Consider the following 15,675-nt stretch of genomic DNA (forward strand, 5'->3'; position numbering starts at 1 on the left):
TTGAGCGTGTTAGTGCGTTGAACAACTTTTTATCTATTAGAATGTAGTAGTTGATTATATTGAATTAAGTCATCCATGACAGCTAGCTTTGGAAATCAGTATAATTAGTAAATTAAAGTTTTCGATCATTACCGTACTACCAACCAACCGGTACTACCAACGCCGAGGGTCGCTCGGCGAGACCGGAAACTGACTACAAACCTAATCGATATCGGGGTAATTTAATACCCCCGTACTACAACTTAACGTAAATGTTGGTCTACAGCTCTGATTAGCTGATTCGACTGCTTGCACACGGCGTAAGAAAAAAATTATTTGTGTATTACTACTCACTATTTAATTTTTTTAATAGCCAATTACTTTTAGCTTATTAACTAAAATAACAGTAGAAAACTAGATTAATAATGACTAACTTAGAAATATGTTAGAAACATCAAGCTACCATAAACCCCATTTTCTGCCACCTGTTGACACGATAATGCCCTATGGCCACCAGACTAAACCTTTTAGCGTCTCTGTCATAGAGTTATCTCCCCATAGAGTGATAACTGTTGGCTGTACATAACTAACTCATCTACTATTCTATTAACTCTATTATTATACTGAATGTCCTTGACCTTGTTCTTACATATTGTTGTAACCTTGACCTGATTAAATAAAAAAGGGGACTTCCTGTCTGAACATCAACATGGTGGCAGTGTGTCCTTCTTTGCCTTCAGAACTATCTATTTAATCCTACTCTTAGCTGATTGCTAATAGCCATCCATTGCCTATTCTTAGCTGACAATCATGTCTAAGCTTGAGGCACCACAAGGATTTGACTTTTCATCACCAGCATCGTTTCCAGAATGGTTGAAGCGATTTAAACTGTATAGGGTAGCTACTGGCTTGTTGGATAAGGACGGTGGTGTACAGATAGCAACCCTCCTCTACACGATGGGTGGGGATGCTGAACAGTTGTATGAAACATTTACATTTGCTGATGATAACGAGAAGAAGGATTTTGATATAGTTTCTAAGAAGCTTCTGGATTACTTCAACCCAAAGCGGAACGTAATTCATCTTAGAAGTATATTTCATACAAGAGCTCAGAGAGCAGACGAGAGTATTGAGAGCTTTATTAGGGATTTATACAAACTCAGTGAGCATTGCGAGTTTGCAGCAGAAAGAGACAATACTATCAGAGACAGATTAGTCGTTGGACTGCTAGATAAAGAACTGTCTGCAAAGCTACAGCTGGAGGAAAACTTAGACCTTAGCAAGACTATCTATATGTCTCGACACCATGAGCTAGTCAAAAATGAGGTTGCCAAACAAGTAGAGATTGATTCAATTAGCAGATCATCTGCTAGCTGTGGCACCAGCCAGAAGAATAGCGACAGGCAGGCAGTAACAAAATCGTACGCCAACTACCAAGAAACCATTAATTGTAATAACTGTGGCCTTAAACACAAGAGAAGACAATGCCCAGCATTCGGTAAACAATGTCACCATTGCCAGAAGCCAAACCATTTTGCCAAGAAGTGCAGGAGTAGAACCAGATTAACTCCGGCTGCTGCAGAAATTGTCGATCAAAATATGCCAGAAGGAGAGACCTACTACTTAGATGCAGTGACACAAATACAGGACAACAGCGAGCCATGGTTTGTGAGTATCCCTATAAGCAACACAAACATTAAGTTCAAGGTTGACACAGGTGCCGATGTCACCATATTATCCAAAAACACTTATGACTTACTTATTGATAAACCTGTTCTATCTAAAGCCAATATTGAATTAAAGTCTGTTAACTCTGATGTAACTGTTTTTGGCTATTTCATATTGAACACTAAGTACAATGGTCATGAGTACTCACTCAAATGTTATGTAGCTGATTGTAGATCTAACCTTTTGTCTAGGAATGCAGTTAAGCATATGGCGGTCATCAGCTCTGTGGTTGGTGCTGTCGGGTGTGGCACGGCTTTCGCGGTCCGGCCTGGTGCTGTGTTGGGTAAGATTAAAGGGAAGCCTGTAACCATCAACCTCAAAAGTAACATAAAACCTACTTGCATCAATGCTCCGCGTCGCATCCCCTTCCCAATGTTAGACAAAGTTGACAAAGAGCTAAACAGAATGCTCAGTCAAAACATTATTAAACCGGTAACACAACCCACTGAGTGGTGCTCCCCCATAGTTCCTGTCCAAAAAAAGTCTGGCGATGTACGACTCTGCGTAGACCTTAGGGCTGTCAATCGCGCAGTAGTTAGAGAAAATTATCCAATACCATCCTTCGAAGAACTGGCAGCCAAGTTTAGCAATGCAACAGTATTTTCAACACTCGACGCCCGCAGCGGCTACCACCAAATAGCTCTCGATGAGGAATCAAGCCTGCTGACCACATTCATCACACACAGAGGCAGGTTTAGTTTCACACGCCTACCATTTGGGATATCCAGCGCCAGCGAGTTGTTTCAGAGGACCATGGAAGGAATTCTATCAGGATGTGAAGGAGTCGTTGTCTATCAAGATGACATACTTATTTTTGGTCGCGATATGCAAGAACATGATCGGAGGTTAGAGGTAGTCTTGAAGCGAGTTGCAGAACATGGACTGGAACTAAACAGCGACAAGTGCTCATACAGGCAATCTAAAGTCAAATTTCTGGGCCATATGTTCGATGCTAGTGGCATCAAACCAGACCCATCCAAGCTGACAGCAATTGAGGCCATTGGTCATCCCAAAGATGTTCATACTCTTCGACGTTTTCTTGGCATGGTAAACTACATGCAACGATACATCCCGAACCTCTCACAACTCGCCAGCCCACTAAACAACCTGCTAAAGAACGACAGTGTCTGGACCTGGGGACAACCACAAGAGGAGGCGATGAAGGCCATAATAGAACGTCTTAAAGGTTCTCCCGGCCTTAGATACTACGATAAAAAACTCTCAGTTTCTTTGTATGCAGATGCATCTGCTGATGGTTTAGGGGCAATGATCTGTCAAGAAGGTCGTTGTGTGTCATTTGCATCCCGCACTACTAATGAGACCGAAAAAAACTATTCCAACATAGAGCGTGAGCTCCTTGCGCTTGTTTGGGCTTGCGAAAAATTTGACCAATACTTGCGCGGCTTGGAGAAATTCGATCTAGTCACTGACCATTCCCCATTAGTCCCCATGATTAACGGAAAAGACCTGAACACAGTCCCACCCCGTTGTCAGCGTTTACTGATGCGTCTCATGCGATATAATCCGGTGGCAAGATATCTTCCAGGGCCACAGATGGTCGTTCCTGATACTCTTTCTCGATCACCAGACCTTAGTGATGTGCCAGACGTAAAACTGACTGAAGAAATAGAGGAGCATCTCACCTCAGTAAGAACAAATCTCCCCATATCTGACACTAGAATAAACAGCATCATCAGAGCTACACAAAAGGACAGCATCTTGGTAGAAGCGCTTCATTATACTCTAGATGGGTGGCCCAAATACAGCAAAGATGTTGTCCCAGCACTACACCCTCTATTTCATGTACGCTCCAACCTATCCGTTGCAGAAAACATGCTTCTCTTTGAGAATAAAATAGTAATCCCAGAGTCGCTGAGGGAAGACATACTTGCCGCAATACATGAAGGTCATTGGGGGTTGGAAAAATGCAAATCTAGGGCAGCACAGGCGGTTTGGTGGCCAAGCATAAACAGCGATATTCAGTCCCACATAGCAGCATGTGAATTCTGCAACAAGCATAAGCCCGCCAATCAAAAAGAGCCCATGATTTTACAGAGCGTTCCTGAAAGTAAATGGCATACCATTGCGACAGACTTACTGGACTACAAGGGTTCAAAATACTTAGTAGTTGTAGACTTATACAGTCGTTACATTGAGATTATTCGCACTCAAAACACCACATCATATATCATAATCCAGAAACTCAAGTCCGTCTTTGCTCGCTGGGGAATCCCTATCAAACTAGTTAGTGACAATGGTCCTCCCTATAATAGTTATGGATTTGCCAAGTTCATGACTGACCTTGGTATAGACCATGTGACTAGCAGCCCGTATTACCCCCAGTCTAATGGGGCTGCTGAGAGAGCCGTTCAAACAGCCAAGAAGATTTTGTCACAAGATGATCCAGCAGCTGCCTTGATGACATATAGATGCTCAAAGACCGTTACTGGATACAGCCCTAACGAGGTAATGTTAGGTGCCGATGTTAGAACATCACTGCCCAGGCGTTTGACTAAACCTAACGTGGATACTGAAAGAATCCTGGGGAATAACTTACAGGCCAAGATGTCCGCCAAGAGGCATTACGATCAATCGGCTCTCAATCAACCTCTCAATCAGTTGACATCTGGTTCTCCTGTTCGAGTACGAACCAATGGAGAGTGGAGTGACCAGATCTATGATGTAATGGGCACGGCCGGAACACCCAGGTCATACATAGTTCAGAACCAACAAACTGGGCGCAGGTTTAGGCGGAACAGGCGCCAACTTTTGCCGTCACAAACAGCTCAATCCAGCGACTCATCACCATCAGACCTCACTGCACAATGCTCACCGCAACCACCAACGCCTAGTCAGCTAGCCAATCCACCATTACCCATAATTGACAACCCTAGCCTTACTGATAGCGGTCACAAACCTCAACCTGTTAATCATCAAGTCTTGCCTAGGCGTACCACCAGGTCCGGTCGTGCGGTTAATCCTCCTCGCCGGTACTCGCCATAGTCGGTGACCGTCATGTGCTTACTGATGTGTAACATAATTTTTCTAAACTGATTAATATCGTTATCTGTTGTTTTTTTTGTTGTTAACATAGATTTTTTGGAGTTTACATGCTCTTTTAACACAGGTTATGTTATTGTGTTGTAGTTGCTTTGATGGGGAGGATGTTGGCTGTACATAACTAACTCATCTACTATTCTATTAACTCTATTATTATACTGAATGTCCTTGACCTTGTTCTTACATATTGTTGTAACCTTGACCTGATTAAATAAAAAAGGGGACTTCCTGTCTGAACATCAACAATAACTACACGAGGGTTTTCGGTGCCAACAAGGAGCGTTTAGGCCACGCCCCTTTTTTTGTGCTAGTCAGTCGTAGTAATTGACTAGATCAATAACAACAGCCATAGAGGTGGAACGAGACACGAGACGTCTCGAGTATCGACCTGTCTCGTCTCGTATCGGTCTCGTCTCGACTTAACTATTGCCAAACTCGAGACAGGAAATAGAACTAAAGCGCCTGCGCACGGTTGTTAAAACATGGCTTCTTGCGGTAGCAACAACTCCATATATTGTAATGGATTGCGGGCAGCTGCCTTTAAAGTTATACCCGGTCCGTTACTACCTGTTGCTACTGATTATGTTGGCCACTGAGTCTAATCATGTAGTCCGGACAACGGCCCTGTTATTTTTTAGTTCGGTTCTGTGTCCTTAAAACCGATACCGGGTCGTATCTAATTACTCTTCGGATAAGACTTTTGCGGGAAAATGTCTGTATTTTATCGTATCGTGTCTAAACACCAACTGCCCTTCATAAATTTCGGGCCTCTTTTACGTATATACTACCAATCGCGGGTAAAACTTGCCCGGACACGGAGAAACGAACGAAAGGCCGTGTCGACCATAATCCGTGTTCGATTAACTATGACGTTTTGTTAGCTCAATATAAGAATATACATGTGCATGTATACAGTAATTAATATAATTTCATGAGTACAATTTAAATATAATTCACATACTACAGCTAATACACAAACAAAACTTAACATTAATGAAACGATAATAATGAAAGTGTTATCGTGTGTTCTTTTAGTCGCGGTATTTCTTTGTAGAGCGACGGCTATCGGTTTCATTACACATTACATTAAAAAGTAAGAACTATTCAATAGATGGTAAAAATATACATGTACAAAGCAATACATTTATAATAATTATGATCAATCAAGCTCAAAATTCTTAGAATATATAACTTCGGTATTTTAGAGCTGTTTGTGTCACTTTTGTTGACAAAAACTACATGCATATCACTATTAAAATGTTGTATTTAAATCGTTTATACCAGGTGAAAATTCAATTTAAAAAGAGTTTTATTAATTTTATATATACCAAGTAGCTAGTACTTGTGTAGTGAAATCATCACCAAATGCTCATTATTTTACTGTCTCGTGTCTCGAGTCTCGAATTTTTACAAGACAGTGTCTCGAGTCTCGTCTCGAGCTTAAAAAACCTGTCTCGTTCCACCTCTAAACAGCCATGAGAAGGGTTAAACAAGGATTGTTGTATCTTATTAGGATCTGAATTAGCTTTATGGTTTACACATGTTTATTGTTCCCTTCATGGACGAACACTGATCACACTAAATCTCGTGATTAATGAGAACCAAACATTGAACAGATAGGGAAGATAACTCTAATATACAACAACTCTTCCCCATCTCAATAAAAATCTAGATACAGCTGATTACTTGATTGTCGAATTCGCAAAGAAAACATAATACTCTATAATAATGAATATCGGGGTAATAGTAATATTAAACTTCTTCAATCAGTCTCTTAGGTGGCTGCCGCTCTCGGTTAGATTGTCGGATAGCTGTAGGCGTAGGTAGGGATATGCGAGGAGTGGTAGGAGAAATCGCGGATGCCGCGCCACCAACACCAGGCAGCGCCCCTCCAGGCGGGCCGGGCGCAGCCGGACATCCCACAGACTCGCCTCGATCCGACACACTTTCCGGATCTACAACAAGCGGCGGATTTGGGTCAATCACATTCAAAGGTGCCTGGAACTCTTCAAACTGAGTATCAACCAGCCTTGGTTTAAGCTGGTCAAAGTGTCTTTTCCATATTTTATTATTGACCTCTATACTATATAGTAATTGCCCTTCTCTTGACCTAACCCTGCCTTCTAGCCACTTTGTACTACCTACATAGCTACGTGCCCAGACTAATTCCCCGGTTTGAAATCTGATAGGTTTTCTACCTCCACCCCTTGTAACGTAATGATCTTCAAAGGTTGGTCTAATCATATTTAACTTGGTAGTGAGCTCCCTTCCCATGAATCGTAGAGCGGGCGACTCCCCGGTGCCTATGTGCGGACAATTTCTATAAGCTAGTAAGAATCTATCTAAACACAATTGTATACTATCAGTTGGATTCTCTTCCATACACAATTGTAAGCCCTGTTTGATTGTTTTTACGAAACGCTCTGCCTGCCCATTCGTAGCTGGATGATAAGGAGCAGATCTAGTATGCTTGACCCCATTCGATTGTAAAAACTGTTGAAACTCATAAGACACAAACTGCGGCCCATTATCGGATACCAACTCTTGGATCAAACCGTATCTCGACATATAGTTAGCAAGCATTCCGATCGTACTAGTAGACGTAGTGCTAGTGGTTAAATATACTTCTGGCCATTTAGAGTACGCGTCTACTATTATCAGCAGCATTGTTCCTTTGATTGGTCCCGCATAGTCAATGTGAACTCTTTGCATAGCTTTTTTAGCTGGTAACCACGGGTGAACTTCAACTTTTGGCGGATCTCCCCCCAGTGACTGACAAAGTGGGCATGCTTTGCAACATAACTCTATGTCTCGATCAAAACCAGGCCACCATATAAACGAGCGTCCTAAAGCCTTCATTTTACTCATGCCTAAATGACCCTGATGGAGCTCCTCTAATAGCTTAGCCCTGAGCTTCTCTGGAACTATTACTCGTAACCCCCACATTAACACTCCTCCTACTAGAGACATTTCGCTTTTCTTAGCTATGAAAGGTTTCATTGATTCAGATGATGCTTTTTCTAAACCACCCTCCCGTAACCTACCTACTACTTCTGACAATACCACATCTGTACGAGTGGCTACTGCAACTTGTTCAGAATTAACCGGTAAACTTGCTGCTCGGAATACATAAGCTACTTCCTCCTTTTCAGACTGATCATTATCACCTTTCTCAGCTGGATATCTAGACAGAAAATCTGCTGGATTTTGTTCACTTCGACAACACTCAATCTGATAGTTAAATCCAGATAATTTTAAGGCCCATCGTTGTAATCTCTCTGCTGCCATGACTGGTATGCCAGCTTTGGATCCAAATATTATGCTTAATGGCTGGTTGTCAGTGACTAGTGTAAATGTACGCCCAAAGATAAAATAATAAAAGCGCTCAACTCCAAAAACTATGGCCAAAGCTTCCCTTTCTAGCTGAGGGTAGTTTCGCTCAGCTTTCGACAAAACTCTACTAGCAAACTGAATCGGCTGACACTGACCATCAGCTGACCTATGGGACAAAACCGCGGCTACTCCATCTCTAGAGGCATCACAAGTAAGTACAACCGGTTTGTTTGGATCAAAATGAATCAGAAACTCACTAGTAATCAACAACTTCTTAGACGTTTCAAATGCTTTCTGCGCTTCTAAACCCCAGACTGGCGAATCAACAGGGACCTTCAATAACTCTGTTAGCGGTTTCACCACTTCTGAAAATCTCGGAATGAATTTTCTATAGAAACCCAGCATGCCTAGATACGACCTCAACTTTTTGTCATCCTTAGGTACACTGGTATCAACGATACTTTCTACCTTACTAGGGACAGGCTTTACACCTTTCTCATCAATTATATGACCTAGGTATTGCACCGAAAGCTGCATGAACTTACACTTACGCTTGTTCAGTCTCAACCCAAACTGTTCTAGTCTATCCATTACGGCATCAAGGTTTATATTATGCTCAAGCTTAGAAGTACCGGAAACTAAAATGTCATCATAGTAGACTTGAACCCCTGGTAATCCATTTAAAACTTGCTCCATCGCATGCTGCCAGATAGCAGGAGCCGTCTTGATACCGAAGGCCAAACGTTTAAATCTAAACAAACCTTTGCATGTAGCTATAGTTAACAAGTCCCTGTACTGCTCATCTACTACCATCTGGTTGTAGGCAGCTGATAAATCTAGTGTTGTAAACAGCTTACTACCCGACAGTTTGGACAGAATGTCATCCATGTGTATCTGGGGAGGGGACAACTCTTGTAAACATGAGTTAATAATGGGTTTAAAATTACCGCATAGCCTAAGACTACCATTTTCTTTCACTACTGGTACTACCCCTGACGCCCACTCACTAAATTCTACAGGCTCGACTATTCCTTCTTTTACTAGCCGGTCTAACTCGACTTCAACCGATTCTTTTAGTGCAAGTGGTATCCTATATGCTTATATGCTTATACGCCCCAGAAGAACACATCTAGCACCAGTGACCACATACAACCACAGATTCCCCGACCATCCGGCATAGCGCACCTCTGCCCACAGCCTTCCTTTGCAGGCTACCGATTCACCTGTAAAACTATAAAAGTTCTTATTAGATGGTTGTAAAACTAAATGTTTAAATTTAGTGTCATACACATAATCAGGGATTAGAGTGGTAGAGCATCCGGTATCAACTTCCATGTTTAGCTCTACTTGATTTATTTCACAGGTAACAGTTATTGGATGGCCATGTTTAGGTAAACTTTCAGTTGCGTGTACTACCTCCGAAGTAAGATATACAGGATTCTCTCCATCTTCATCATCTCCGGATTTTCTGCTTCGATGGTTGGACGGGCCAGTACTGTCTACGGTTTTTACACTGCTGCCGTTCTCCTGGTTAGGTTTCTTCTTCTGGTCATTCTGGCGGCATACGGGTTTTATATGACCTTTCTTATGGCATTGATGACATTCCGCGTCCTTAAAAGGGCAGTTATTGGCCAGATGGGTCCTTCGGCCACATCGGTAGCAGGACTTGTTACCTTGTGGTGAAAAGTTTCGTTGGACTACCTGCGCAACGACCTCTTTATTGGCACCCAGTTCGCGATGCTTTTCATTAGACCGAGTTTGGCTGGCCTGATTGAATATCATCATTTGTTCACGTGCCGCTTCGTGAGCTCTAGCATCAGCTTTGGCTTGATCAAATGTCAGCGCTGCATTTCGAAACAATTTCTCTCGCAACCGTTCATCATAACATCCATAGACCAGCTGATCTCTAAGATGTTCATTGCGTGTATTGTCAGCAAAACCGCAATCTTGAATTAGTCCAGTGATTCGTACTAGATATGCATCAACAGACTCTTCCATTTCCTGTTTGGCTGATCGAAATTTGAAACGTTCTATAAGCACATTTGCTCGTGGTTGAAAGTGATTATCAAATCTCACTAAGATTTGATTAAGTGTTTCTCCGTGGTCCTCCGCCAAATCAAATGTATTATATATGCGAAGCAATTCAGGACCTCCCAGTGTCAGAAGGATTGCTTGCTTTCTAGCTTCAGCATCATCAGGAATACCTGATGCAATGAGGTACAGCTTCAGTTGCTGTTTGAAAGTTCTCCAGTTTTCCAGAGTGGGAGGTTTTCCCATTACACACAGTAGTGTAGGAGCTTTAATTCCCATCTCTGCCATTGTGCTATTACTGCTAATCCCATCCAATCGTCGCCAATTTGTTGTATCTTATTAGGATCTGAATTAGCTTTATGGTTTACACATGTTTATTGTTCCCTTCATGGACGAACACTGATCACACTAAATCTCGTGATTAATGAGAACCAAACATTGAACAGATAGGGAAGATAACTCTAATATACAACAAGGATCATGAATTTCCAGTTAAGATAGTAATTAATGCTCATATTAAAAAAATGATGATTATAGTTTATTACTCTAATATATGCTTATTTTTTACAGCAATTCAATACCTACCAGGGATCGCTAAACATATTATGGAAATGTTAAATTTCCATAAACATAAATATTTCCAGAATATTAGGAAAATAGATACGGAAATTTTATTTTAGAAATATGGAAATGGTATGGAAATGGAAATAATATGGAAATGAATTATGGAAATGCTATAGAAATGGAAATAATATGGAAAGGAAGTAGGGAAATGTCATGGAAATGGAAATAATATGGAAATGAAGTAGGGAAATGTTATGGAAATGAATGATGGAAATGGAATTAATATGAAAATAAATTATGGAAATTTTATGGAAATGGAAGTAATATGGAAATGAATTATGGAAATGGAAATTGTGACATACACGTAATCCCTGATACCTACTTGACTTGCAAAGGCACTGAATAGATAGTCCGAAAGTGTTAAGTGTTGTATATGCGTGTGTCTGCCTCGTGCCCGCTCGTATTGCAGGAACTTAGGTTACGTATGCCAGTCCGGTATTGAGAGGTCGCACCGCAAGTACGTGGCCTAGAGGAGTCAACCATGTGGATGACTACGGAAGCTATATAATCATGTGACGATTTGCAGACGGGGCTTTTCCCTAGTAGATTTATTGGTGAGTGTACTTATTTAACATAGCGCAGTCGGCAGGATCGCCGATGCGTGGTTGTTAAATTGTTAAAGGTGATTTGGTTCTATACCTCGTGGTAAGTGTTTCGTGTGTGGTTTCCGTGTTTACAGTGTTGTGGTGCTCAGTGAAATTTAGTGTTTACAGTGTTGTGGTGCTTAGTGAAATATAGTGTTTACGGTGCAGTGGTGCTCAGTTGGTGGTGATAAACTTGGTGATGCTTTTAACACTTGTGTAGTGTTCGTGTTGTGCTACGCGTCAATTATGACGTCTAATTTTAATGAGTTTCCTTCATTAAAATTGGATAGTGGTGACGTTAACGGTTCATGGAAAAGATGGTTTGATAGTTTTAAAATCGTCGGAGAAATGGTTAGCATGAGATTGGGCAAGGATGAAGACGGCAACCATAAATTTGGTGGCCGTACGAGACTTCTTGCGTTATTACACGCAATAGGTAGTGATGGTAGAGATGCTTTAAGCTCTGTTGGTTTTCATATGTTTGGTGAAAACTCTACTTACGATGAGGCAATGGCTCATTTAGTTACTATTTATGGTACTGATAAAACGGTTTACGTTACAACGATGACATTCGTTACTGTTTCACAAACGGCTTTTGAAAAGGAAAGTGATTATTTACTACGAGTTGAAAAACTCAGTAGAAGCGTTAATTTTGGTGGTAATGAGGATGTAAGGAAAGAATTTGCTTTTGCAATAGCTATTAATGGCTTGCGAAAAGGTTCTTTACGTAGGCAATTAATGCAACAAACGGAGTTGAATTGGAAAATTCTAACGGATACTTTGAGGGCCAGAAAACTCGCACGAGAATCTGACGCCATATTGGAAGGTGCTAGATGTAAAACTAGTGAACTTAGTGTTCCGGAAATTTCGACAAAAGCTCCTAGAAATAAATCTAAAGTAAAAGGAGCCAGTTGTTATTCAAGTTCTGATTCAAGTGCTTGCGAAAATGGTGAAATTCACATAATTTCACTAAGGCAACGTAAAAGTTATTATGATGAAAGGTCTAAGAATAAATACTCTAAAAAATGGAGTAGAAATTCCGGTTATGAACCTCCTAGATATGATCGTAGGATCAGGTATAAAGACTTTAGCAGGTCTTCAAGAGATTCTAGCGTTGATAGGTATAACCGCAATTGGCGTGTTAAGTCTAAGAATGGACAGTCACTTAAGAGTGACGATGAATGTTACAACTGTGGTAGTGGAGATCATAGGCTACGTAGTTGCCCTGCAGCTAGATGTTTTGTATGCAATAGAAAAGGTCATACTAGTATTGACTGTAAGAAAGATGGCGCCGAGAATACTCGAAAAAGTGAATATAGATACCGCTACAACAGAAGTAGTAGCAGGGAGTGATCGGAGTAGGGGCAAAAGCCCTGATATAAGGGATAGCCATAGTAAACGTTCTTACTTCCCAAGTAGAAGTGTAAGGTTTTCATCTGCAAGTCCTAAATGACTAGATAATAAAATAGTTAGGACCTTGAAGGTAAATGGTAGTGAAGTTGATTTCACATTTGATACAGGTGCTGATGTTTCTACTTTGACTGTTAAGACATCAAGTAAACTCCGTTTGAATTTGAAAGAGCCAGATCGACACCTTAGTGGTGCTGATGGTTCAAGTCTAAAAGTTCTTGGATTCAGTAGAGTAAATATAGAGAGCTCATATCATACTACTGATGTTCCTGTATATGTGTTGGAAGGTTCTAGATGCAACCTTTTAGGAATGACAGAACTTGAAAATCTTAATTTACTCGCTGTCATTAATGGTATGTGTACGGATAATTTCGATCTTATTCAGAAATTTCCTAAAGTGTTTGAAGGCTTGGGTACTATGCCTGATATGTTTTCCATCACCTTGAGAGGTGAGGCGGAACCCGTCAGGTTGTATTCCCTAAGATCAATTGCAGCTGGGTTAAGATCTCAGGCTAAGAAAGAGCTTGATAAAATGCTCACTGATAAGATTATAGAAAAAGTAGAAATACCTACGGATTGGTGTTCGAGTCTAACAATAGCTCCGAAATCTGGCGGTAAAATCAGAATGTGTGTGGATTTAACCAATTTAAATAAAGGAGTTAAAAGGGAAATTTACCCTTTACCTAAGATCTCAGATATGTTATGCAAACTGTCTAAAGGCACAATGTTTTCTAAACTTGATGCCAACTCTGGTTTTTGGCAGGTGAAATTAGACCCTAAAAGTAAATTATTGACCACGTTTGTAACACCGTGGGGATGGTTTTGCTTTAGGCGAATACCCTTTGGAATTTCCTCAGCTCCAAAATACTTTCAACGAGCAATGGAAAAAATATTGGATGGTTCGAAAGGCGCTATCTGTTTAATGGATGACATATTAGTGTATGGTTCTGACCCATCACAACATTGGGCGAGACTTCGCAAAGTTTTGGCAAGAATAGAATGTTCTGGGATGACCTTGAGAAAGGAAAAATGTGAATTTGGTTTAACGGAAGTAAAATTTCTTGGACATGTAGTTAGTGGCAGTACCATCAAGCCAGATCCTGGTAAGATAGAAGCTATAGTTAACATGTTACCTCCTTTAAACAAAACCGAAGCGAGGCGTTTCACCGGTATGGTTAATTACCTAATGCAGTTAAGCAGAAAACTAGCTGAAATTTGTACTCCTATTTATAAAGTTTCAGGCTCTAAGTCTGAATGGTATTGGGGGCCTGATCAACACCAGGCTTTTGAAGACGTTAAAAAAGAAATGTCTAAAAAACCAGTTTTATGTACGTTTGATCTAAGAGCTAAACATCGGGTATCGGCGGATGCCAGTAAAAATGCTCTTGGAGCCGTTTTATTGCAACTAGCTGACGAAAATGAATGGCAACCAGTTGAGTATGCATCACGGAAAATTTCAGAAACGGAAACTCGGCATGCTATGGTTGAAAAAGAAGCCTTAGCAATAACATGGGCTTGTGAAAAGTTTGACTACTACTTAGTAGGATGGAAATTTGAAATAGAGTCAGATCACAAACCTTTGATCTCGATTCTAGGTGAAAAAGATCTTTCCTGCTTGCCAGCGAGAGTACAACGTTTTAAGTTAAGGTCAATGCGGTATGATTACAATATTTTTCATACAGCAGGTAAGGATATGTATTTAGCTGATTCTTTGAGTCGTCCTAACAGCGATACATGTGGTGAGACTAAGTCTAAGAGTGACTCGATAGAAGCTTATGTGCACAACATAGTCTCTTCTAGCACACATACAGATGTGAGGGAGGAGGCCGTGGTCAGCGCTATGGCTAATGACGAGTGTGGTAGTCTGTGTATGGAATATTTGATAAACAGATGGCCAGATAAACATGGCTGTTTACAAGGTGAAATGTCTAAGTTATACACAGCTAAAAATAGCTTGTGTGTATACGGAGGCATGTTGTTGTATAATTCTAGGATATATATACCTCAGTCTTTAAGACCTCAATACCTACATAGAATTATGCCATGAAGGACACCAAGGCGTCACTAAATGTCGTAGGAGAGCCCAACGCCACTTTTGGTGGCCAGGTTGTTCTGGTGATATTGAAGATTTCATAAGTAGATGTAATGTTTGTATTGTGCATTCGCAAATAAAACATCAGCCTATGCATGAGTCAATGTTACCTTCCCGACCATAAGAGGTTATCAGTTCAGATCTGTTTGTTCTAGAGAACAGTGTGTTCATAGTGGCAGTTGACTATTACTCCAAGTGGATAGAGGCATTACCCGTTGCTTCACAAGCACCTGGAGCAATAATTACTGTTATGAGAGAATTATTTTCTCGGTTTGGCATACCTAACATAGTTAGGTCAGATAATGGAAGGTGCTTTGATAGCAAGGAATTTAGGAAGTTTGCTGAGGATCAAGGGTTTAGTTTAATTACTAGCAGTCCTAGATACCCTTGTTCTAATGGTATGGCAGAAAGCGCTGTAAAAATTGTTAAGTCTTTATGGAAAAGATCTTATGACAAATATGCAGCGTTAATGGCTTATCGTACTACCCCATTACCATCGGGGTTCACACCTAGTGAACTTATGTTTGGTAGGGCGGTAAGGTGTAAATTAGGCATGCCATATGAGAGTGACATCGATTATGGTCAGTTTGAGGAATTGGAGAATTCTCGTATGAAGAATTTGAAACGTAAGTGGGATAAGAAATATAGAGTTTCCTTGTTAAGTAAATTGAGCCCAGGTCAGACAGTCTTTGTTAGGGCACCTACAGACCCAAGGGCAAAATGTGTTGTACTGAGAGAGGATAACTCTCCAGATAGTTATTGGGTGCGGGTCGGACAAAGCGAGATCCGTAGAAATAGGAAACACCTCTTTGTACTTCACCCTGAAAGATAGAG

The 15,675-nt window shown here is 40.9% G+C and overlaps 3 protein-coding genes across 3 annotated transcripts; 2 read left to right on the forward strand and 1 right to left on the reverse strand.

Moving 5' to 3' along the window:
- Positions 1-908: 908 nt before the first annotated feature.
- Positions 909-4,985, forward strand: LOC137393788 (uncharacterized). Its single transcript, XM_068080480.1, has 2 exons — positions 909-1,647; positions 4,855-4,985. Exons 1-2 carry the CDS (start codon positions 937-939, stop codon positions 4,861-4,863), a joined length of 720 nt encoding a protein of 239 aa, XP_067936581.1. The 5' UTR covers positions 909-936; the 3' UTR covers positions 4,864-4,985.
- A 4,213-nt stretch (positions 4,986-9,198) lies between these two features.
- On the reverse strand, positions 9,199-10,419 carry LOC137394114 (uncharacterized). The gene has a single exon (XM_068080834.1). It carries the CDS (start codon positions 10,417-10,419, stop codon positions 9,199-9,201), a length of 1,221 nt encoding a protein of 406 aa, XP_067936935.1.
- Positions 10,420-13,920: 3,501 nt separating this feature from the next.
- LOC137394115 (uncharacterized) lies at positions 13,921-15,673 on the forward strand. Its single transcript, XM_068080835.1, has 2 exons — positions 13,921-14,608; positions 14,997-15,673. The coding sequence occupies exons 1-2, from the start codon at positions 13,921-13,923 to the stop codon at positions 15,671-15,673; spliced, it is 1,365 nt and encodes a 454-aa protein (XP_067936936.1).
- The last annotated feature ends 2 nt before the right edge of the window (positions 15,674-15,675 follow it).

This window comes from Watersipora subatra, chromosome 4 (assembly GCF_963576615.1).
Source record: "Watersipora subatra chromosome 4, tzWatSuba1.1, whole genome shotgun sequence".
Classification (NCBI taxonomy): domain Eukaryota; kingdom Metazoa; phylum Bryozoa; class Gymnolaemata; order Cheilostomatida; family Watersiporidae; genus Watersipora; species Watersipora subatra.

Bases quoted from the DNA above. Each gene is read 5' to 3' on its own strand.
- LOC137394115 (XM_068080835.1), top strand. From the start codon at position 13,921: ATGGTTAATTACCTAATGCAGTTAAGCAGAAAACTAGCTGAAATTTGT. The intron at 14,609-14,996 runs GTAGTCTGTGTA...TGTTTGTTCTAG, and splicing joins TATGGCTAATGACGAGTGTG to AGAACAGTGTGTTCATAGTG.
- LOC137394114 (XM_068080834.1), bottom strand. From the start codon at position 10,419: ATGGCAGAGATGGGAATTAAAGCTCCTACACTACTGTGTGTAATGGGA.
- LOC137393788 (XM_068080480.1), top strand. From the start codon at position 937: ATGGGTGGGGATGCTGAACAGTTGTATGAAACATTTACATTTGCTGAT.